At 58.3% G+C, this 23,975-nt stretch overlaps 1 protein-coding gene across 1 annotated transcript in view; it reads left to right on the plus strand.

Annotated features, from left to right (window-relative positions):
* DYSF (dysferlin) overlaps window positions 1-23,975 on the plus strand; it is a 104,907-nt gene that overhangs the window by 13,345 nt on the left and 67,587 nt on the right. Inside the window, 19 exon segments of the mRNA XM_050896611.1 lie at window positions 446-561; window positions 762-888; window positions 1,215-1,318; window positions 2,265-2,333; window positions 2,416-2,459; window positions 2,607-2,689; window positions 5,052-5,167; window positions 5,482-5,595; window positions 6,118-6,295; window positions 6,942-7,066; window positions 7,588-7,694; window positions 12,509-12,701; window positions 13,254-13,409; window positions 14,427-14,558; window positions 14,998-15,164; window positions 15,780-15,894; window positions 16,024-16,129; window positions 16,754-16,896; window positions 17,989-18,162. Coding sequence (XP_050752568.1) covers window positions 446-561; window positions 762-888; window positions 1,215-1,318; window positions 2,265-2,333; window positions 2,416-2,459; window positions 2,607-2,689; window positions 5,052-5,167; window positions 5,482-5,595; window positions 6,118-6,295; window positions 6,942-7,066; window positions 7,588-7,694; window positions 12,509-12,701; window positions 13,254-13,409; window positions 14,427-14,558; window positions 14,998-15,164; window positions 15,780-15,894; window positions 16,024-16,129; window positions 16,754-16,896; window positions 17,989-18,162 — 2,369 coding nt within the window.

Here is a 23,975-nt window from a genome sequence, read left to right on the forward strand (position 1 = left end):
AGTGCAGCCCGGCTCAATGTTTTTTATCTTGAGCCCTGCTCATTATTTTATCTTTTATCTTCTATTTTATCTCGAAGATAATTTTATCAGGCAGATAAATTTCCTACCCTAATCACTGCAGAGAAAAGCTTGGTAATTTTAGCTGTAAAGCGTTAAGACCTACAAGGCAAATCTCTTAATAACTTTAATAACTTTTGGTCAGTCCTGAAGTGGTCAGGCAGCTGGACTAGGTGATTGTTGTAGGTCCCTTCCAACTGAATCATAGAATCATTTAGATTGGAAAAGACCTTTAAGATCATCGAGTCCCACTGTAAACCTATTCTATTCTATTCTATATAAAATGAGCATAGTATTTATTTTAAAAACCACCCAACAGCATCCTTGAAGCCATCTCCCTGCATGTCTGAGGACCAGCCCCTGGGTCTCAATCTCTTTTCTTGCCTAGAACACGCTTTCCTCAGAAAATGGTTGTTGCTCTCTGACCCGGAGGACTTCTCGGCGGGGGCCAAGGGCTACCTGAAAGTCAGCCTGTTCGTTCTGGGGCCTGGAGATGAAGCTCCTGTGAGTATCGCCCCGGCCGCGACGGGGGGGAACCTTCCAACCTCCTTGGGCCATCAAACCCGCGACTGTTCCCAGGGAAGCTGCAGCTTTGATCTTCCTCCGTTGTGGGGGCAAAGTGCTGGATTTTGGGGATGCTGCTGCTCCTTTCAGGACTTTTGGGAAGCTCGGTCGTGTTTTCCTCTTGTCCTGTTGTCCTGCAGCTGGAGAAGAAGGAGGTCTCTGAAGACAAGGAAGACATCGAGGGCAACCTCCTGCGCCCCACCGGGGTCACCTTGAGAGGGGCTCACTTCTGCCTGAAAATCTTCAAAGCCGAAGACTTGCCCCAGAGTAAGCATTTGCTTTGCTGGGCCGGAGCGCGCCGGATCTGGCCCTCGGCATTGCGGCGGGTTGCAACCTGCCAGGGAGGAGTAAGGGCACAGATAAGGAAACTTAATCCATAGCCTTGGTCCAAAGACCTTGCAGGTATCGGTCAGTCGTAATGTACTGGGAGATAAGTCTCTTACTGGTGCAAACTGGTATTTACCCTCCTGCCCATCCCCACCTGGCTCAATGGAGACGCGCAGCCCGCCCGGTGGGACAGCCTGCCCGGAAAGCCGGGGCCATCCGGCTGCCGTGCGCTTCCATGAGCTTTCAGCATCTCCTTTCCCTCCCAGTGGACGATGCCGTCATGGACAACGTCAGGCAGATCTTCGGCTTCGAGAGCAACAAGAAGAACCTGGTCGATCCCTTCGTGGAAGTCAGCTTCGCGGGCAAGACGGTGAGCAGCCGGAGCGGGGCAGCCCCTCCAGGTTCCCCGGGGCTGGGATGGCAGCTGTGCACGGGGAAAATTTCATCCCAGCATGGGGAAAATTTGGTCCTTTGCTTTGCTGGAGCATTTGCAAAGGTCCCATCAGTCCTTGTCACACCCCATCTTCTTTCCCTCTGCATTGCAATGTCCTGCAGCCCAGCTGATGTCCCCAGCCCTGTCCCCGTGTGTGTGGCATGCTTGGAGCCAAACGGTGCCGCCGGACACGGCGTGCCGGGCTGCACCGGAGCAATTTCTTCGCTGGGCTCTTCGTGGTGCTGTTGCATTAAAAATGGGGACGGAGAGTCTGAGCTCCCGGGGGAAGGGGGAGAGTGCAGCAGCGGAGGGTTGTGCTGCTCTTCTTGGCGCTGCCTGAAGCGAGAGGCTGGCTGTCCCCACGCCACCGAATGTCCCCCCATGACCACCCAGGGCATGGAGGTGGCTCTGGTGGCTTTGCAGAGCCCTGTCCCGCTCCCTTTGCTGCCGGGTCCCCTCCAGTGCCTTTGCCAGGCGATACGCCCACGAGCTGCCACTCATCTTTTGATCCGCAGCAGCACTAAAGGGCTGAGAGTCTTCCCTGCCCATAAATCTTCCCCTGGGGACACTGCCTGGGGGGAGCAGAGGCTCGGGACATTATCCTGAGCAAACACAGCGGGAAGGGGGTGAGTTTCTGGTGGTCCTGGGGGGGCGAGATCCCTGAGCAGCCCATAGCATCCTCTGCCTCCTGCACAGAGGGGTTTACCCATGCAACGCAGAGCCCCACCGGGCCGCCCATCGAATGGAGCCTGTATTTTGGGGATCTGAGACCTTCCAGTTCCATGGACGAGGCGTTGCAGCAGCCTTGCTTTCCCGAAGCGCAGCCGTGAGCTGCAAGCGCTGGGGCGGCACTGACTTTTCGTCCCCCGTCTCGCACCTCCAGCTCTACTCGAGGATCCTGGAGAAGAACGCCAACCCGCAGTGGAACCAGCGGCTGACGCTGCCGGCGATGGTGAGCGCGGGTGCCCGCCACGGTCCCTCGCCTGCCCGACCCCGCCACCACTCACCGCTCCTCTCCCTGCCTCTTTTCCCAGTTCCCTTCCATGTGTGAGAAGATGAGGATCCGGGTGACCGACTGGTGAGCGGGGAGGGGGCTCACTGGGGGGGGCTGCCTGTGCCTGCCCGTGGGGAAAGCTGAGCTGGAGGAGAGGGACGGGCAGTGGGAGACCCCACGGGCAAACTCCCCCCGGTCCACGGTGCGACGGCATGGCGGGTTGTGTTGCAGGGACCGTCTGACGCACAACGATATCGTCGGCACCACCTACCTCTGCATGTCCAAGATCTCGGCCCCCGGCGGGGAGCTGGAGGGTAAGGGGGGGGCCAGCAGGATGGGATTTGGGGTGCATGACCGTGGAGGAGCACTGCATGCTCGTGGCTGGAGGTTGGTGTTGGCTTGGAGGATGTCACAGCCGGGATGGCCCCTGTCAAGTCGCCGGTGCTGGGGGAAACGTGGGACGGGGTGCTGGGGGTTGCTCCTGTTTTCTGGGGGTCCTGCAGTCTGTTTTCTGGTGGGACCTGGCCCCTCCTGCTTTGTGGTTTGTGGTTTTGAAGACCTTCAGGTCCTCCCAGGGGTGCTGGGATGGGAGGCTGCCGGGCCACGGTGTGCCGGAGGTTTTGCTTCCTCTCTTCCTTGCTGAGCGGAGGTGGCTGCGGTCCCCTGTGCGGTTGGTGGCAGGCAGTGGTGTCAGAAGATGCCACGTCCCACCCGTGCGTGCCCTCACTGGCTGCTCCTCCTTAGGTGGCATTTAGGGGCTGTCACAGGGTGGGATGGGGGTTCAGGTCCGGCTTGTGCTGAGGGTGCTGTTTCAAGTCCCAGGGGCTTTCCGAAGCCAAGGACCACCGCGGAGGCGCTGGCAGGGATCGGCTGGGTGACACCGACTGTGTCACCTGTGCCGAGCGGGAGGGCAGGGAGCTGGGACAGGGTTGTGGGGCTGCCGAGAGCCACGGCAGGGCCAGGAGCAGAGACTGCCCTAACCTGCCTGAGCATCTCCTGCTGCTGACGAGCTTCGGTGGCATCTGCGACCCCGTGGGGACTCCCCTCGCTCTGCTCCCTTTGCTCTGTGCGTCTCTGAGACTCGCGGGTTCCCTGCAAACCCCTGCCTCATCGCGAGCATCCCCGTGCCGTAGGGGCGCGGGATTTGGGCTGGCAGCAGCCGCCGGGGCTCGAGCCCGCTGCAAAGCTGCAGCCACGTGTCCCGCAGCCCGTGCCCCCCCAGCGCTGCCCAGCCGTGCATGCAGGCGTGGATTTGGGGTGCAGCACTGTTCTCCACCGCGGTGCTTGTGTGTCCAACCCTCAGTTAAAGTGCAGCTCCTGGGCCAGTCTGGAGAGAGAGGGAGAGGCTGGGGAGGGAGGAGAAGGCTGCCAGGGGTCTGCCCAGGACCGGCGCAGCCCACCCCACCACTGAGACCTGCTTGATCCTGAGGATGTGCCGGGGAACTGTGGGTCCCGCCCGCCCCGTGGCTCCATCCAGCTTTTGCAACACGCGGAGCATCCTTCAGGGATGCTGAAATCCTGTTTCATACCAATCCCACAGCCTCCAGGAGGGTGACAGGGCTATAGAATCATAGAATCATTTAGGTTGGAAAAGACCTTTAAGGTCGTCGAGTCCAACCGTTCACCTAGCACTGCCAAGCCCACTGCTGAACCACGTCCCTAAGCGCCACACCTACACGTCTTTTAAATACCTCCCGGGATGGCGACTCCACCGCTTCCCTGGGCACCCTGTTCCAGTGCCTGACAACCCTTTCGGTGAAGAAATTTCTCCTAATATCCAATCCATGTAGCAACCTCCCCCTTTCTCTCTCTGTCTCTTTAGTTGGCACCAAAAGCCCATGAGAGCATCCCCCCTCGTCTCCCATAACCCTCCATCCTTCCTCCACGCTCCTCTGCCAGCCTTTCCTAACCGCTCTCCATTTCTTTGTGCCTCAGATGAGTTTCCTGCTCTCGCGAAGCCTCTGAAAGCCTCAGACCGTACGTCCCCTTAGCCTCTCGGTTTGCAATCGCCGCTCGGTAATTGTTTTGCCGGTTCAGCTGCCGTTAGGGCTGCATTGTGCCTGAGCCTGGGTGGGAGGAAGGGACGGCTCCAGCTCGGCCTCCCCCTGCCCTGTGGGAGCGGGGAAAAGGGCTCCACTGCCCTTCCCCACAGCGGGTTTGGGCTGTCCACGTTGGGCAGCGATGTCTTCACGTTGTAGTGTGTGTTGTGTGCTGAGCCAGCTGTGCGCAGGGAGCAGCCGGCTTGGGAGCTCAGAGCAGGACCCTGCGAATGATTTCTGCCCCTTCGCTGCTCCTCCTGCTCGAGGTTTCATAAAAATGAGCCATTCTCTTCCGAGCACTCTCTTACTGCCTTAAAGGGGAGCACTGGGCCAGCTCCTTGGCTGGTGTAAATCCCCTACGCTGCTTCACACCAGCGAAGCAATGCTCTCCTTCTCTGGGGAGCCTTCCTGGGACTGGGGAGCTCTGTGCCCCCTGCACAGCCCCACGCCCACCTTGTCTTTCTCCTGCAAAAAGGTAAGCGGTCGTAGGACTCAAAGGGGCTGAAAAACTGCAGCATTTTGGTGGCCTCCAGCCGCATGCGTGCGGTCCCCATGGTCCTGCAGCAAAGCCCTGCGGGACATGTCCCCGGGGTGCCTTCGAGACTCTCTAACGGCTCTTTTCCCCCGCGGTCCCCAGCGGACGATGGGCTCGGGTTCCTGCCGACCTTCGGTCCCTGCTATATCAACCTCTACGGCAGCCCCCGGGAGTTCACCGGCTTCCCCGACCCTTACGAGACGCTCAATTTAGGAAAGGTGACGTCGGCTTCTTTCCAGCACAACCTAAACTAAACTACCACCCCTCCTTGCCAAAAGAAAGCTGCTGTTAACCCAAACTGGCTTTGGTATTAGGAGCCTGCACTGCATTTTCTGCCCCGGGCTATTCCTGCTGGCTAAACACCTCCTGATATCGCTCTGCTGCCCAAACGCTCTGTACCTTCGAAGCGCTTGCAGAAATACTTTGCCTGATCTCGCCCCTCTGCAATGAAGCCCACTGAAAGCAAAGGCAGGGCTCGCCCGCAGGGAGGGGGCACCGGGGTCCTGACGCCTGTTCCCTGGTCTACCCCAAGGGCGAGGGAGTCGCGTATCGCGGCAGGGTGCTGGTGGAGCTGGAGACCAAACTGGTGGAGCACGTGGAGCAGAAGGTGGAGGACATTTCCGCCGACGACATCCTACGGGTGGAGGTAACGGGGTCTCTGCGAGGTATCCGACCCGGTGGGCTCTGGGGTCGGCCCTCCGGCGGCACGGCGTGTGGGGCACTAGTGTTGGTCCTGGGTGGGTGATGTCCCGTGAGCATTGGAGTGGCCGGGGAGCTCCTGGAGGCTGTCTCCTGCTGCGTTTCCATCCCAAGGTGTCCAGCTTGCTCTGACTGAGCTGCTGCACGGTAGCGAGCAGGCCATGGTGAACATGGAGGGGTGGGAGATTTGCCTCAACTCGGGCGCTATCGCAGACGTGCTCCTTTTGTTCGTTTCTTCAGGATTAAACTGTGTTTTTTATGGAAAGTTCTAGCCTTCTCCTTTGTCAGGTTTTTTTCCTAAATCTCTCGCCCCAAATTCCCTTGCTGCAACATATGCTGTTCTTCCCTGCAATAAACTTTTCCATCGGAGGCCTCGCTGAGCTGCTGCGTGCCGGGGTAGTGGAGGGTCTGTGCGTAGGAGAGCGGTGGTGGTGTCTCCTCTATGGACATGGTCCTGTGCCTGTTGCAGAAGTACCTGCGCCGTCGGAAGTACTCCCTCTTCGCTGCCTTCTACTCGGCCACCATGCTTCAAGACGTAGATGACGCCATCCAGTTTGAGGTCAGCATTGGCAACTACGGCAACAAATTTGACAACACTTGCCTGCCCTTGGCCTCCACCACGCAGTACAGCCGGGCCGTCTTTGATGGTGAGCAACACGGGGGTGACCGAGCACTGGGATGGGCTGCCCAGGGAGGGTGTGGAGTCTCCATCCTTGGAGATATTCAAAACCCAACTGGACGTGGTCCTGGACAACCTGCTCAAGGTGACGCTGCTTGAGCAGGGGTTGGACTGGATGACCTCCAGAGGTCCTTGCCCACCTCAACCATGCTGTGAAGGGGGAATATGTGACTGGGGAGGAGCGGGGAAGCTAGGACTACTTCTCTCAGCTCTGTGCTGGCTTGAAGTGGTTTTTGGGCAGCAGCTGGGCACTAACTGTGCCCATTTCTCTTCAAGGAAGAGCCAGTGCTTGCGAGTGGCCTTTCCCTGGCTCCTGTGGGGCTCTTGCTCTGGCGTGAGATATCCTCACCCCACTGCTGGTTTCTGGCCTCACTGCTCTGCAGGAGCTGCTGCAGCCGTGGAGGTTGACGCACATCCCTTTGGACCTTGGTGTGCATTGCTCTGTTGCACGTGGGTTTGGGGAATGTAATTCCCATCCTCTTGCTCCAGAAGAGCCCCAGAGACGGGCTTCTGCCCCAGGCCAAGTGCTGCACTACCCCCCTTCATCTCTGCTCCGGTCCGGGGTCCCCCGTCACCCCAATATCACCAGCTCACCAGTGTGCTGTGCCTTCCAGGTTGTCAGTATTACTACCTGCCCTGGGGCAACGTGAAGCCCGTGGTGGTGTTGTCATCCTACTGGGAAGATATCAGCTATCGGACCGATGCCCAAAACCTTCTCCACCACGCAGCAGACAGGCTGGTGAGTGCCGCGGTGGCCAGGAGCATTGCCCACCTCCTTTCTGCATCCTGCCTGGGGGGACAGGGAGGGGACAGAGGCCATCTCCAGGCTGGATCAAGTTTGGGGTTTGATGACTCTTGTGCTGCGGAGGGGAAATCTGTCGGAATCCTGGGTGCCCTGCTCAGCCCGTGGAGTGGTGGAGGGAAAGGGACCACCCTCACCCCCACTGGGGTGACAGTGGGGTGCGAACGCAGTGCTTTGCCGTGCCACCCACCTGCCTACTGATGCAGGCGTAGGAGGCGAGAACCTTCCTTCAGCTCCTGAGATATTTGTTGGTTTTCTTGCTGTATTTCACTGTTGTTTCCCCTGGAGCTCCAACAGGAGCAAAACTGGAGGTGCAGAGCCCTGGTGGGACCCAGGCTGGAGTTTCTGATCGTGGGGAGCAACCCCAGGCACTCGCTGGGAGGGTCCTGGACATGGGGTGGAGCGGGGTGCCGGGCAGTTCCCCGCTGTGCAGCTCCTCTTCCCCACCTATCGTGCAGGAAGCAAACCTGGAGAAGGTCCACCTTGCTCTCAAGGCCAACTGCTCGCCAAGTGAGCTGGACGCCCTGGGTGCCCAGCTGATGGATGACATCATCGCCGACTGCAGGTATTTTCTGCCAGTTTTGAATGTGAGCCTTTTCATGCCGTTTATTGCGAGAGCACTTATTTATCTTGGAAGGGGCGATGACTTTTTTTTTTTTTCTTTTCCCCCCTCCCCCCTGAAAAACACGGGTCATTTGCTAATGTTTGCTTCAAAGGTTACTGAGCCAAGGCACGGAGTTGAAAAGGTGACATTTAAGGCAAGTCATAAATTTCCAGCCTTCATGCAAGGGCTGCAGCGTGGCTCACCTGAATGAGCGGCATTGTGTCGGGGCAGGAGCCGGAGCCAGGCCAGCCCAGCTGGAGGGATGGTGGGGCTCGTGGAGCGAGGAGCCACCGATGAGGCTTCCCGGTTCAGTCTTGTGTGTGCCACGTAGGAGGCAACCGTGCAGAGCACCCAAAGGGGTTGTTCAGCTGTGCATGGGTGTTGTGTGTCCGACGGCTGGACCGGGGGGACAGGGATGTTGCAGGGCTGGATGGCTCAGCCATCCCACTGTCCCCGTGGGCAGCACCACCAGTGTCTGCTGCTGCTTTGCCTTTCGAAGCACTTGAATGTTCGTTCAGGGGAGGCTGGCAGGGTGCCACGGGCTTTCCCTCCGTGTAGCCTGTTTTTTTTGGGCTGGATTGCGCTTTGTGGGGACGAGGAGCCGCTCCGGGGAGCATTGCTGCGGTATGACCGTGGCGTTTTACCCCAAGGACAGCTCAGCCCTCAGGAAGGTGTTTCAGGGACTGACCTCACCAGGGTCTTTGGACCACGGTTCCCCTTCAGGTATGCCCATGAAGATGATTTCCAAGTCCTGTCCCATGCCCATGCCTGGCCACACAACTTCCCTGCAGCAGCTCCATGCCATCAATTTGGGGAAGGGCAATAGTGGGATCGCTGATGTGTTTTTAGCCCTGGCAAGCCCTTGCCAAGGGGAATTAAGAGAGCTGCCGTGCCTCTCGGAGCTTTCTTGCCTCGGGAGGTAGGCGGAGAGCAGCCGAGCTGTGGCAACAGCCCTGCACTGGGCTGGGATACCCCATTGGTGGCAACCAGTGGCTGTGGCAGGTGGATGTCCGTGGCCACCGAGCTTGTGTGGTGGCTCTTGGTCCTTTACCCCAGCAGAGAGGGAGAATTTGGCTTTCTTGGCTGTCCCTGAGGCCACCAAACCTGCCGGGACCAGTTGTCCCCCACCCCTTCCACAATAGCCACCAGCCTGCAGGACCATGTGCGCTGTCCACCTGGGCTTGTGCCAGTCACCTAAGGTGGGGAAGATGGTGCTGAGCTTGCTCCCAAGCCCTAGGTCCCCCCTTTGAAAGGCCCAAGGAGAGGTCGTGGAGGTGCTGGGGTGCAGCGGGCATGGGGGTGCAGCCTCTCTGGACCCTCCTGTGACACCCGTGTGGGACCAGACACCTCCTTCCCTCAGGCAAGGAGACCTTGAACGAGCTGACCTTGCTCCGCAGACCTCCTGGAGGACACGCTTAAGAAAACACGCACGCATACTTACAGCCTCCCTATTTATTTGCTTTTGAGCCTCATAAAGGAGCTGTGTTTTGCCCCCCATGCACGCTGGCTCTGCTGGAAAGGTCAGAGCCATCCGATGGGCTGTCGGTACCCCCCCTGCCCCTGGGCACGTGGGACGGGACCTGAGGGATGAGCCACAGCTTTGGGTTTTCCAGAGATGCTGCACCCTCCAAAACCAATTTAATTAACCGGGAGGGGAGAGGAAAAATGTGGCCGCAGGATGTGCCAAGCTCGTGGTTCCCCCTGGCTCCTGACCCTGCTCTGTGCTCGGCTCCCGTGGGATGCGGCTCCTCCGTCTCTGCAAGGGCTTGGTGTGGGGACCGGGGCTGGCTGGCAAGGGTGGTACTCACGGTGGGGGCAGCTGGAACAGCCCCGATGGCTTTTTGGGGGGGTTTCGTGCCCCTCCATGCGCTCTGCCCTGCAGGGGGGACAGGCTGAGCCATGCAGCTGGACCTGTCTGCGGCTCCCCCCATGATGCTGCCAAAGCCTGGTCTCTGCACGCAGCCAGGACAGAGCTCCTTTCCATCGGGATTTTGGAGGGATGGGACAACCCCCTGCCGCTCTCCGGTGCTTCCCCATCCTCCTCTGGGTCCAGACCTCCCCACGTCCTGTTCCCAGTAGGAAAACAGTGACGTGCTGCCAGCATCGCCTTGCAAAGGTCTGGAAAAGACGTGGGCATGAAGAGATGGAAGACGGCCGCTCTCTGGAAAAGAAAAGAATTGGAAGTAGCATACAAATGGACAAAGTTAGGGAAAGATGAGTCGTAGCAAAACCAAGTCCCCAAAATGTTGAGTTGCAGCCAGGTCCAGGCGGCTCCTGCAGCCCCTTCGTGCTGGTGAGCAGCAGCGCTGACCTGAAGGGTGGGTTTTCTCCTTCTGCTCCTGGCCCTGTCTCCTGTGGCGCGAGGATTGCTCTGTGCTAGAGCTGAGAAGGGAGCTGCCTGTGAATTGACCCCTCCACCATTCCCTGCCGGAGCTGGGAGCACGGCAAAATATGCAGGGGGTGGCTGGAGAGCCCCTGCTGCAGAAGAGGGTCCATGTTTTCGATCATCCTTTTGGTCTTCCTCGTACTTTGTCCGATTCTGTGGCATCTTTCCCCAGCTGGAAGCACAATGTTCACACGAGGGTGCCCCACACATTTATGTGCTGGCACAGTGATGTTCTCAGTGAAGGTCTCAGCCCTTTTTGCTTTTTCCTAAGAATCCGTGCCTGGAGTGGTAACAGCCAGCGCAGGACCCATCACTGCGGACGAACTCGACGCTCCCATCTTTTGCCACCTGCCTTATAACCGGCTCTTTGCCCAGGAGATGCCCATCCTCTTGGTCCAGGGGGGCAGAGCCCTTGGGGAAGGACGGTGCTGCGGGCTGCTGGGGAGCCCAGGCAGGTTGTGCCGGTACCCCAGCATCCCTCCGCAGGGGACCTCTCAGGTCCAGCTTGTCTACCTCCCTGCTCTTCTCTTCTTAGTTGTGGTTTCTGCTAGTTTGTCGGATGCAAGAGTCAGACTTGCTGATCTCGGGTTCCCTCAGATCCTCCCAGGTCTCTCTGAGGTTGCCATCGCGTTGCTCCTTCCAGTCCTCTGATCATATCAATATTAAGCGATATTAAGCACAAAGCTACAGACCCCACCCAACCGTCCAGCCGTTTCCTACCTGAATTACAAAAGATTTGCTGCTCGACTGGTTCCCTCCCAGTCCTCTCCTCCCGGCCACCAAGGCAGGTCGGAGCCTGACGAGGGGCTCTGCCCCGGTGTCCTCCCGGCTCCCAGCTTTTTTGCTATGAAAAATGCTGTTTCCAGCTCTGGCTCACCAGCACACGTTCCTCGTGTCATTTATCCACCTGAACAGAGACAGTTCTTTGGGTTTTACGCTTTTAATGGGGGCTCCTCCATCTATTTGCCCTTTTTTTTTTTTTTTTAACTACTTTGTGGTATTTTTATATTTCATTTGGTGGAGCCTGTGGTCCATTTTCCCATCGGAGCAAAATTTAACTTCATTTAACTGTTGTAGTTGTTACAGGTCTCTGACATGCGGCACATATCTCCAGGAACAAGATGTCTTCAAACCATTTCCATGCTGCCTATAGGATTTAACCCTTTCTGCTGCTCCTTTCCACAGCTCCTTAACACATTTCCTCCTTTTTTGCATAGTTTTATAGCTTATCTTTCTGAAATTAAATTCAACTGCAGTGGGTATATTTAGGTGTTTTTTTTTTTTCCTTTTTTTTCCCTGTTCCTGCAAGGATATTGAAGTACATCCTAGCTTCTGCCACAACGCGGTGTTTGCTCGGTGGGTGAGCAGTGTCCTTCCCGGGCACCAGTGACAATGCAAGCCGTGGAAAACGAGTGGGAGGTCAGCTCATGAGCAGCTCCCTCGTCATAGATACGTAAACAAAGCGTGGACACACGAAACTGAGTTCACGGAGTGCGATCGGTTTAACCGTGGAGGGCTTGGGGCTGCAACCCCAACCGGTCTTTTAATTTAGCTCCTCACAGAGGATGCTACTGAATGATCGGGCTAACCAGCAACACCCGCAGCGCTCCAGCTCCCTTTGGAAATAACAGCAAACCCAGTTCTCTTTAAGAGAAATGAAAGAACTAAGTTTCAGCGCCCCTGTTTCAACCACGCGTCCCTCCCTCAGCCTCCCGTAACTTTGGCTTTATGCAGAAAGTAGAAATTTAATTTGCAAATTTGGCCAGACCAGGTTATTAACCTGCGACAACCTGCACCGACACCATCCCGGGCAGGTACCGCGGTGTGCGTCTGTCCATTGCATGTCTCGATGAGCATAGCAGGACAAGAGATGTTGTCCTATCTTATTTATCATGCAATGAAAATGGGGCTTATGGAGCGCGGTCTCAGCCCGAGGGGGGAATGCTGTGGCTGGCGGGGGGCTGCAGGTTGGGAGCTGGGAGCAAGAAGAACATTTATGACAGCAGCACCGTAAATCACCGCATTTTACAGGAAAACCTCCAAATGGCTCAGTGCAGCGAAGATCCTCCCGGACTCCTGAAACATTTATCCAGCAGCTTGAATCAATTTATATTACAATGCGTGTGTGTGCGTGTGCGCGGCGTGCACGGCTCAGCCAGGGCCCCATCCTGGCTGCTGCGGGTGATGCGTGGGGGCTGCAAGTGCGGTTTGAAGCTCCTTTGCTCTTGGCATTGCCGTGTGCCCCCAATGTATCTTCGGTGGCTTGTTAATTCTTTGTAAGCTTGCTGAAAGGGAGAAGAAGGGGAAAAAAAAAAAAAAAAGACGACAGCAAAACCCCCAGGAGAGGGTGAGTGAGCTGCTAACACTGCGTCTCTGCCCGTCCCCGCAGTCTGACCCTGCCCGACGTCCTGGGGAAGCCGGCCAGCACCCACCTGGACCAGAACATGTACCGGTTTCGCAGCACCAACCTGGAGCAGATAGTGAAGGCAGCCCTGAAGCTGAAGCACGAGGATTCGAGCCTGTTGGCAGCCCTGGAGCAGGCAGAGGACTGGCTCTCCAGGCTGAAGGCCATGGCAGAGGAGGTAACGCTGCAGGAGCTGCTTTTGGCCTTGGAGGGGTCTCGTTCTTCCCAAGCTCGCCGTCACGGTGCTGTTTTGGTGCGATGGCTGTGAGCGATTGCCCGGTGGCGCGTTGGGAAGCAGAAACGATGCTGCTCTCGCAGGCAGAGTCCTGGCCCGCCCCGTGCAAGGGTTGCACCCGCGTCCCCCTTGCAGTGATGTGAACCGAGTTAGGAAGGCGCCAGGTTTGGCACCCGGCCGTTGAGGTTTCGCCTTGTTGGTGGCAGAGCTTTGCAGCAGAGCCAGTAAACCCTCAGCCAAAGCTGCTGCAGCGACCTGGGCTGGCTGCGGAGGGCAGGGCTTGGGGAAATGTGGGGCTGCTCTGCCCTGGCCAGACCCAGATGGGATCCGGAGCTGCTGAGGTGGGGTTTGGGTCGACTGGTCTCACTCCACGGGCTTGGGTTGGCAGCGGTGGGACTCGGGGCACGGCTGCTGCCCAGCCTTCCGCACCCCTCTGCGGCTGATGTGCTAGTTCGGAGCTCCCCGGTCGGACACTACGGCTTTTGTGTTTTCCAGCCCCAAAACAGCCTGCCCGATATAGTGATCTGGATGCTGCAGGGAGACAAGCGCGTAGCGTACGCCCGCGTGCCAGCCCACGAGGTCCTCTTCTCCAGGAGCATCTCCAGCTGCTGCGGCAAGAACTGCGGGAAGCTGCAGACCATCTTCCTGAAGGTACCTTGGCTTTTGATGTATGTGCATGCGTGGTGTTTATCTTTAAAACATTTCCCCCTAAAAAAAAGAGAGAAAATCAAGCAGGGAAACCTGAAATCCCCACACAAGGTTAACCCATGCGCGCCCGGGGCTCCAAGGGACCTCCAGCCCCAGTTTCGACCCTGTTGAAGCTGGTGCCTGCGCGGTGAGAGCCTGGTTGTGCTTCTGGTGGAGTTCAGCTCCTCTTACCTGGAGCTGCAGCAGATCCCTGTGAACATCTTCATATTTTCTGCAAGTTCCAGGATGGTGAAGATGGGTGCACTTTGGCCCAGATGGTGCTTTTTTTAAAAAAAAAAAAAAAAAAAAAAAAATTTTTTTTAATGTTATTTTATGTTTTTCAAAATTCCTGACCCTCTGCCACCCCAGGAAATTTAAGCTGCGGCCTCCCCTGCCAGGCACTTACCGAGCTTCTCACATCTCGAATGATATTTCTTTGGCCTTTCACTGCGTGCCAGCTTGGGAGCAGACAATCAGTGCTGAACAAGCTCTAAAAAAATAAAGTGAAATAAAATAAACTGAATAAACCCCAAAACCCCAAGCCCAGCTGGCAGCAGAAGACGAACCAAAATATATATATTTTTTCTGTACTTTAGCTCTGGATGGAAAACTAGCATCACTTGAAGGGGAAAAAAAGTGACTGAGAGAGAGAAAAAAGGGCAGTGAGACGTCTCCCTGTTTATTCTTTCTATTTTTGCTGAAGTATGTTGGCTGGGTTTGGTGTCCTAGCCCTGAAGGGTGTCTCACCGAGACGCAGAAGCCCTGACCACCGGGGCTTTGAAGCTCCTCACGGTCATCCCCAAAGTGCTCTGCATGCTGTTGATGTCCCAATTCCCAGGGATGCTCCGTGTCCCACCTACCCCCCGTGCCTCCCCGGCTGGGGCTACGGGGGCTTCGTACCCACCACCCCCAGCCTCGCATCCCGAGCATCCCCCATTAATATCCTCCTCGGGGATATTAACGGGGCTCTGTCTTTGGCAGTACCCCCAGGAGGAGGCGATGGGTCCGAGGATCCCAGCCCAGATCCGGGTCCAGCTCTGGTTCGGGCTGTCGGTCGATGAGAAGGAGTTTAACCAGTACGCCGAGGGGAAGCTCTCCGTCTCTGCCGAAACCGTGAGCATCTCGCAGGGACCACCATAAAGGGCTTTTTTTTCTCTCCGGCGTAGGCAGCAGCTCCACCGTGGAGGTGAGGGGGTGGGCTGGACCGCGGGTGAGGGCACTGCCAGGTGGGGGGGGTCACATCAACCCCTACCAACTGTGAGAAGAAAGAGCCGTTGCCACCAGCATCCAGCCTGAAAGGCTGGGGAGAAGGTTGGTAATGAGCCGTAAAGCCTCATCGTGGCTTCACATCACCTCCCACCTGCTGAGGGGGCAAATCTGGGGGTGCCTGTGGGGGCGAGGGGCTGGTGGGGGGCGTTAGGCTCTTCCCAGGAGGTCTGTCCTCAGGATGGGGCTCTCCAGGAAGGAAAGGATTATTCATGGGATTTAAAAAGGATCATTCATGGGGTTTTGTGCCTCCAACGCAAAAACCTCTCTGCTTTTGCTCCCCCAGTATGAGAACCAGACCAAGCTGGCGCTGGTGGGGAACTGGGGCACGACCGGCCTGACCTACCCCAAATACTCAGATGTCACCGGCAAGATCAAGTTGCCCAAGGACAGCTTCCGCCCCTCCGCGGGCTGGACCTGGGCCGGGGACTGGTTCATCTGCCCAGAGAAGACGTGAGTGATGGTTTTCTGCAAAGAACAGAGCCTGGGTGGGCTGTCCCGGGCACCCCAAAAACCTGAGCAGATGCTAAGCTGGTGGCAAGGTCACCCAGAAAGCTGGACGGAGGGCTGGGGTGCCATGGGGGTTCCTCGTCTGCCTGCCCCGTCCTTGGTAGGCAACAGCGTTAATGCGAAATGCATCGTCTCTGCGCTGGGTGATGTTCCTGGGGTGGTGGGTGCTGCACAAGGCGCTCACGGACATGGTGGCCCCAGCACCCAGCTCACCCGGGGTGCCTGTGCAAGCCCCACGCTGAGGAGCTTTGGAGGTGGGATCCCAGCGGAGCACTGAGGGGATGGGAGGGGATGGTGGATGCTCAGCACAGCTCTGCCATCTTCTTGCATTGGATTTACAGCCCGTGTTTTGGGCTTCACCTGAGCTGGGTTGCTGAGGTCTCGTGGGAGCTTTGCTTGGTGCCTCTGGGGTGGAGGAGGTTCAGGAGGCAAAGTGTGTGCTGGGGCGGCATGGCCGACCCCGAGAGGAGGGAGGACACGAGGCTGTGCTGCTGCCCGGGCAGGACTGGGAGGGCGGGAGGGGGAGCCCCTGACGCCCTGCATCTCCCCGGGGTGCAGGTTGCTGCATGATGTGGATGCTGGGCACCTGAGCTTCGTGGAGGAGGTGTTCGAGAACCAGGTCCGGCTGCCTGGAGGCCAGTGGATCCACATGACCGATGCCTACACTGATGTGGTAAGGGCGAAGCGGGCAGCTGGAGGCTGAGCACCACCCCAGGCTGCAGCGGCAGAAAGGCCCCGGGGGGCTCAGGGGAGATTCAGGCATCTGCTGGGCATTGTTTGAAAACACCCCTGCGTCCCACAGAACGGGGAGAAGGTCCTGCATAAGGATGAGATTGAGTGTCCTCCGGGCTGGAAATGGGAAGACGTGGAGTGGGACACGGACCTCAACAGAGCTGTGGATGAGAAAGGTATGAGAAAGCAGTTTTGGGTGTCCGTCCTGTTTTCATCCCCTTTACTCTGCCCATCGTGGTGTTTCGTTCCATGGTCCCATCCAGCACCAGGGATGATAACATCCCCTTCATGGCTGTGTGAGCTGCCCCGCTGGCTTCAGGAGAAGGGGGTCGGGCCCTGGGGGTACCCTCTCCCCCTTGCTCTGGCTGAGGCTGGGGCTGTGGGGTGGGCAGCCGCACAGGCAGTGCTTTCCTTGCTGCTGGGGATAGTCCAGGCTGTTCTTCTGGAAGATCTTACCTGGCTTCTGGTGAAAGAGAAATGGAAAGCATCAGGCCAGAAAGCATCCGAGACGGTCACAGGACAGAGAGGAGAGTCCCCAAGCTGTGACTTTGAGCCAAGGGCTGGTGGGACACCGTGAATCTGTCACCTGGGCATCCCCAGAGGGACACCTCCGTTGGGTAGCAGCATGAGTAGGTCGTTATCTGCGTGGACCAGCAAACTGGGAAAGCGCGTTGTATCTGGACAAAGCTTTGCTCTTAAAGCGGTTCCAATCTGGGTATATGTGAAGCGAGGTCCCTGGTGGGAGGCAAGGTGGGGGGGCTCTTCTCCCGCCTTCACCCACGTGTCGCCTTCTCTCCAAGGCTGGGAGTACGGCATCACCATCCCGCCGGACCGCAAGCCCAAGGCCTGGGTGCCGGCCGAGAAGATGTATCACACCAACCGGCGACGGCGCTGGGTGCGGCTTCGCCGGAGGGACCTCGCGCAGATGGAGGCCATGAGGAAGGTAGGATGGGGGCCGGGGAGAAGAGGGTGAGAGCGGGTCGGGGCCGTGTCCCTGTCTCTCCATGTGAAGGTGGAGGTGCTTGGCCTTCTGCAGAGACCTGCTGTGCTTTCGGAGCCTGGTCTCCGTGCTGGAGCAGGCAGCAGCCTCTGTGGTTTCCACCATGGGGGTCAACATCTCCCAGAGGGTGGAGACCACTCCAGGGGTGCTTGGTTGGGCTGCGAGGTGGGATGGGGACCTCCACCAGTGCCATGAAGCACCTCGGGGGACCGGAGCTGGCAGAGGTCCCCAGTCTGTTCCCGGTCCTGGTCCCACTTCCCTCTAGGTGGTGCAATTGGACTGCAAATGCCACCGCAGCGCTGCCGCTCTTCCCTCCCCCCAGCCAGTTCCCCAAGGCACTTGCCTCCCTTTTCCAGCACTTTTCCTAGATAATTGTGGCTGGAAAGCATGGGGAGCCCCTGCCACTCCATCTGCCAAAGGGATGCAAGTGTCACAGGGAGGTGACACCGCTCTGGGGAGAAAAAGCCTTCATGGGCTTGTGACCGATGCGCTGGGGAGCCGTTCCCAGTGGTGGCAGAGCCATGGTGGCCCCGGGAGGGATCAGAGGTGGTGGCAAAATGGAGGGCAGGCTGGAAAGATGGAGGCACTGGTGCTACCCAGGCCTAGGCAGGATGTGGCCCCCTCCTTGCTCAGCACGGGCAGCCCCCAGCCCAGCGACCCTTCTCCAGGTGGGGTTCACCCCAGGGACTGGATGAAGGGCTCAGTCCCCAGCGGTGGACTTGGCAGTGTTAGGTTAATGGTTGGACTCAATGATCTTAAGGGTCTTTTCCAACCTAAATAATTCCATGATTCTATTCTGTGATTCTAAGCCGGAGAGATAGAGGGAGGACACGGGGTGGGACAACTGTAGCAGGCAACAGCTTGAAGAGGCTGGACCCGGGTTTGGGTGGGCACAGCCTTGGCCCTGGAGAGTCCCACGCCCAAGTGGCTTTGCCCCTTGGCTGTGCCAGGGTCCCACCGTCGTCACCTGCAGAGGGGCCGTGGGGTGGTGGGACCGAACCCCCCCCCGAGCCCCGGCGTGTCCCTGCCCGGCAGCACAAGCAGGAGGAGCTGGACGGGGAGGGTTGGGAGTACGCCTCGCTCTTTGGCTGGCGCTTCCACCTGAAGCATCGCCGGACCGACACCTTCCGCCGCCGCCGCTGGAGGCGCAGGATGGAGCCCTTGGAGCGCACCGGGGCCGCCGCCGTCTTTGCCTTGGAGGGGGCCCTGGTAAGTACCCAGCTTTCCCCCCAAAATTGCTGCCTGGGAGGGCGAGCCTGGTCGGGTCTGCTCCCACCCTCTGTCCCATCCCAGGGAGCGGACCCGGAGCAAAACTCGTTATCTGCCACTCGTTATCTGCTGCCTGCACCCACCGCTTTTTGTTTAGCTAATATTCTGGCTTTCTTAATACACTGGATTTCATAATCCTTTGGCTTTTCCAATAACTAAATGAGAACCAACCACAGCAGCACAAAGCCCCTATTATAGGGCTTTTTATTTTTTTTTCCCCCATTTGGCTTTTTTTTTCCTCCTTCTCTGCTCTGTCCTTCCCTCCGTCCAGCGTTTGAACCCAGCAGCCCCTCTGGGACACGAGCGGCTCCATGGCTTTCGCATGCATCAGCCCTGAGCTCACGCTGGCCCCATCCGGGGGGGTCCCGGCTGCCGCCCACCCCCAGGGCTGCCGGTGGGACCCTGGCTTCTCCCCCTTCACCCTGGGGCCCATTCATATGATTTTTGGCCAGATGCTTCATCCCTCTGCATCTCAGCAGAGGCAATCGAGGAGGATTTGAGCTGGAAAACCCTATAACATGGGGTGTGTGTCCATGCACACGCGTGTGTGTGTGTGTGTGCATGCCCATGGGGCTGTGCAGGAACCCCCCCTGCCCTTCCCTGGCTCCGGGGGCAAGGGGAGGTAGGTGGGGGGTGTCTGATGGGGCTGCCTTGGGTCTCCGATCGGTCGTGCGGTTTTCCAAGGGACTCAGCCGTGCCCTCATTTCGCCTTCGTTAGCCCGCAAACAAGATGGGTTAGTGAGTTTGGCTGCTGATGGACCCGTCTGCTGGGGGTACCAGGGGATGTGGGGGAGACCTGGGGGAGGAAAATCCCCTGCCCACGTGTGTGGGGCAGAGACTGAGGCAAAGGGGAAGGGGAGAAAAAAGCCCTATTAAAATGGCAATGTGGCAATGTGCCTGGGAGCCGCTGCTTGCTTCGCTCCTGGTGAGGCTGATGTGGTGGCAGGGGGTCCCTGGTTGATTTAAGTGTCCCCTGGTGTCACTGGAGTGCTGCTGAACCCCCACCTGCCCCACGCTGCCGGGGGCTGCCCCTTCCAGCCCTCCACCCCCAAAGCCTGTTAGACCTGATGTTGCCTACCTTGCATATTTATTTTCCAAGCATTTCTTAGCCATGTCAGTTCGCGTTGGAGTGCCCAGTTCTTAGCAGCCTCCCAAATCTCTCATTTATCTTTATGCCGAAGTTACATCTACAACTTTTATTATATTATCATGTAACAAATCCAGTTTATTATTTTGCTTATTTTCTAACTGAAAACAATTCTAGCAAAACAGTCGTTCTGCCATGCCTTGCCATGCCTTGCCATGCCTTGCCATGCCTTGCCATGCCTTGCCTTGCCTTGCCATGCCTTGCCTTGCCTTGCCTTGCCTTGCCATGCCTTGCCTTGCCATGCCTTGCCATGCCTTGCCATGCCTTGCCTTGCCTTGCCTTGCCTTGCCTTGCTTTCCTCTCTCCCCCTTCCCCAGCAAACACTGCCCTAAATGTCACTGCTGCTCCTATACGACCCCGATGCAGACATCCAATTCCCTTATGCCAAGCAAATGCCTGAACCATAAATTTTCCCTGCTTGAACGTCAGCAGAACACAAGGAAAACCCTCAGCGGTGTCCTGAGGGACAGCAGGGTCCCAGGGGAGCACCAGCTCCTGTTGCTGTAGGACCGTGCTTCACCTGGGAGTTGAACCATTGCCCAGGCAGGGCGATGCTGTCTGACAAGGAGTAGTATTTACTTCAGGCGCGGCCATTTCGGGGGATGCTGTCCCCGTAGGGTGACAGCTCAGGAGGGAGCAGCCCGGGAGAGCGGCAGGTGAATCCCTCCCCAGCCCTGGCTCTGGCTCCCGGCAGCCTGGCGGGCGCAGGACCAGGCCGCCCGCCCTTTGGGCTCCGCTCGCCGAATTCCCCTCCACAGTAGGTCATTCTGGCTCGCCTTGGTGCCCTCATATTTTGGGGTTACTGGCCGCATTTTTTTGTGGTTGCTTGGTTTTCTGCGGATTGCTTTATAAATGATCTGGCCATACTTTCTGGTTTTGCAGCTTCGTGCCTTTCCAGCTCTCCTCTCTCGCTTGAATCACTTACGTATTTTTCCAGCGTGCTCCATCCCAAAATAATACCTAAATTTACATAGCGTCTCCTATCCAGCAACCCCAGACCCGCCGGACCTGCACAGGGTCAACCCCTCCATCCGCTGGAGCCGCAAGCGGGAGGAGGGACTCGGTGTGATGCAGCAGAGCCGGGGTCAGGGCGGTGGGGTGAAATGGTGCCGAGGATGGGAAAATACGAGTGGGTGCTGAGGGCTGGGAAGGGTGGGCACTGATTTTTCGCTCGATCTGTTTCTAATGCTTTTTTAACGCAGGCAGAGGGAGGCAGCTTTCGCAGGGTGAGGTGTCAGGGGTGCAGAGCTGAGAAGGGTGCCCGGATGGGGCAGCGGCTGGAGTCTGAGCTGCTGCCGCCGGCTCCGATTGCACTGAAGCAGAATAAAGATGCTGTCAGGAGAGGGAGCCTGGAGCATCCCCCAGCTCAGATTTTACCCAGGCCTGGGGCCAGGGCTGCCACTGGCATTCCACCGGCTGCTGGAGCCTCCCGAAGCCCCTCCTGTCTGCTCCGTCCCGTTCCTGTTATCTGCTGCCTTCTCCGCGAAAGGCATTTGTGCAATTTTGTGGTTGTGGCATGGGTTGCCGTCCAGCAAAGGGAGCCGTACGGCGGTGCAGGGAAACCGAAGCGGAGGGAGGATTAAAGTGCAAAGTCAGACAGAACAAGCCAACACCCCAAGTGCTAATTCCCGAGCTATTCGAAAGGGTTGGTTTCCAACAGGAAGGTAATACCAAACATGACCAGCAGGAATGTGTCTTGGATGCGGGAATGTGCGGACGGTGCTCGGGGTTTCTGGGCCTCCCTCTTCCCGGGGATGCTCAGCGTGCATCGCTCCAGCCTTACCAAACCGAGCAATCCTTGCCGTTAAGATGCGCTCAACCCCAACACCTCGGGGTCAGGGTGACCCAGAGCCGGGGGCAGCCGGAAAGCAGAGCCTCAGCAGGTTGCCCGGCTGCTGAGGGGGGTTTCGTAGGAGCTGGGGACTCCTCGGCAGAGGCTTTCCTGAAAAACCCCACTCCGGCGGTGCTGCCCCCGCGGAGCTGAGCAGCTGCAGCCCCGGGACTGTGCGTGGAGCTCAGCCCCTTTGCAGGGTGAGCTCAGCGTCTGTTCGGATGGACCCCATGGGGTGCGAGCGTCCGCTCCCAGCCGGCCCGGCTCCCTGCAGCAGGAAAAGCTGGGGGGGGCTGCTGTGTGACCAGGTCACCCCAGGTCCTGCCCCTCGCCCGACCCCTCTGTGTCACGACCACCCCCAGGCCCACACACGCTTGCATGCACACGCGTGCATGATTTCTTTGGCATGCTCGCTCTCCCCAAGCATGTGCTCACGCCTGCTTTTGCTCGGAGACTTCTATTTCGCTGCTCCCACGTGCTCTGTCCTTCCCCTGGACCCAAACAATGGGGAGGGGGGGACGTCCCCTGACCCCCCCGTCCCACGGGGAGCAGCGTTGGGGCCGGGCAGCGTGGCTGCTCGCAGGGCGGTGCTGCCCGAAGCCGGGCCACATGCTGCTGCGAGGGCTTGTGGTGCTGCCACGTGGCACTGGGTTTCGGCTGCCTTGGATGCAATTAGGGTGATGGATTTGGGGTGCCCGTTGGGGTGGGTTGAGCTGCCTCAGATGTTGCTTCCCACTGATTCACCCGCTCTCTCCTGCTGCCCCCAGCCGTGGGCTCTCCGATGCAGAAGGATGGCGGCCCTTTCCTTCCTGGTGTGCCGTTTTCTCGGCAGTCCTTGGAGCCTTCCTGCAGCCACCCGCGTCTTGGGACAGTCCCCAGGTGGCTCAGGGCAGGACTCTGCTTAGGAAAGCAGACCCGTGGTGAGCCCACGAGTGTCCTGGGCAAAGCATCCCATCCACCGGGCCACCCGCTTTGCCCTTGCCATGACCACTCTGCCCTCTCCGTTGCCTGTGACTTGGCAGCCTCCTCTACCCCTGGGGACACCCACAAAGCGCCTGGCGCTTATTGCTTCTCACGGTGGGTCCCAGCTGACTAATGGGGAGCTTGAGGCCAAGAAGCTGGTGATGCAGAAGGCTTTTAGCACTCCCACCCGTACCTGAAATGCGGAGCCAGCGTAACACCACTGCTTGCAGCACTATCCTGTCGTTTCCTCTCTTTTGGCCTGTATTTCACCTGTGCCTCCCCCCCGTGTAAGCTGGGCAGCCTTCCTTTCCCTTGGGCTTGCTGGCTTGGCCATCACCTCCATCATATCGACTTGTTCCTGGGTTTCCCTCTCTGGGACAGTGTGTCCCAGCTTTTTTCGGATCTGCCATGTGGCAGCTCGCTCATCGCTGACGGTCGTTAAAAGAGAAGGACCGCAGGACTCGGCGTGGCCCCCAGGCACCTCTCTGCCCTCGGTCCGATTTGTGGGAAGCCCAGAGCCGAGCTCTGCGGCTCGAGGCCGTCTCCGGTTTCTGATGGAAAGCCCAGTGGCTCTGCCCTGGAGCTGTGAGCAGCCCTCCCACCCTGCAAGCCCCGTTTCCTCCCATCCTCCTCCAAAAATCAGCCGAGGGAAACCTTTGGCTGATGGGGAGCTTTGGGTTTTCCATGCCAGGCTGGAAAATCTTGCCTGTTTCTGCCGGTGGTTACGCCCCAGCTTTGGCTCTGCACCAAGCGTGATTGAACCACCGCTCCCCGGGCAGGAGAAGAGCAGGGAGATGAGTTACACCAGGGGGATGACAGCCAGGGTGGGCTACCAAAACTTGGTAGCTTCGTGCCCAAACTACCAACCGGCTGCACCAAGCGTGGGGATCCTGGTGGGAAAGCCCAGCTGCAGAGGAGTCCTGCTCGGGGCAGAGCGGTGGGATGCCACCGGGACGAGGGTGCCTCGGTCCCCCGGTGCTCTTACACCCGAGGCGTGTGGCTGCTACCTTGCACTGTGCACCGTGCACAGGCTGCCGCTGCAGACCCCGGCTCTTGGGAACCCCGCGGGGACAGGGCGAAGGGAGGAGATGGTGGGGGTACTCCATCCTGCGTGGAGACCCCAAAGGGTAACTCATAGTCCTGATCAAGAGCTTTTTCCCTGCTTGCCCTCTCCGAGGCACGCTTTCCACGGTGTTTTGGGGTGTGAGGAGCCCCCCTTCTCCGTGATGGACAGACTGGGGGGGTCCCCAAGCCATTGCTGAGGGCTTCAGAGAGCAATCCCTGCCTGCCTCGGCTCCTGATCTCCTCTACTTGCCCTTCCCCAGGCTGGCAGCGGGTGCAGGTCGGGGTGGGGGGACTGGGGGGACCGGCAGTCCGCCGGGCAGAAAGGTCATAAAAATAACTGAGGAGCTATTCAGCTCCTGCGGGGAGGGGGGCGAGGAAGGGAAGGCAGCGCTGGAGGTTGCCTTGCAAACCCTCGGCGCGACCTCGCCGCCGTAAATACAGCGCAAACCCCAGGGCTTCCTCTGCAGACAATGTCACGGTAATTGCGATTCCTGCCGGGAAAGGCAAGGAGGGCTCTGCAGACCACCTAAGCTCCTGACGCATTTTTGGGACCAGGTGGCTCTGGGCTCTGGAAACTCCATCCTGGGCTCGCTTTTTTTTTTTTTCCTTCTTTCTTTTCCCTTTTTTTTTTTTTTTTTTAAACACCCCCTCCTGTCTCTCCCTAGCATTCAATAATTGAAAAATATTTAAAGATCAGATTTACACTCGCCAGGAAGTTACCTTTATGCTCCTTTTCCTGCAACTAAA

The sequence above is a fragment of the Gymnogyps californianus genome, chromosome 4 (genome assembly GCF_018139145.2).
Source record: "Gymnogyps californianus isolate 813 chromosome 4, ASM1813914v2, whole genome shotgun sequence".
In the NCBI taxonomy this organism is placed as follows: Eukaryota; Metazoa; Chordata; class Aves; order Accipitriformes; family Cathartidae; genus Gymnogyps; species Gymnogyps californianus.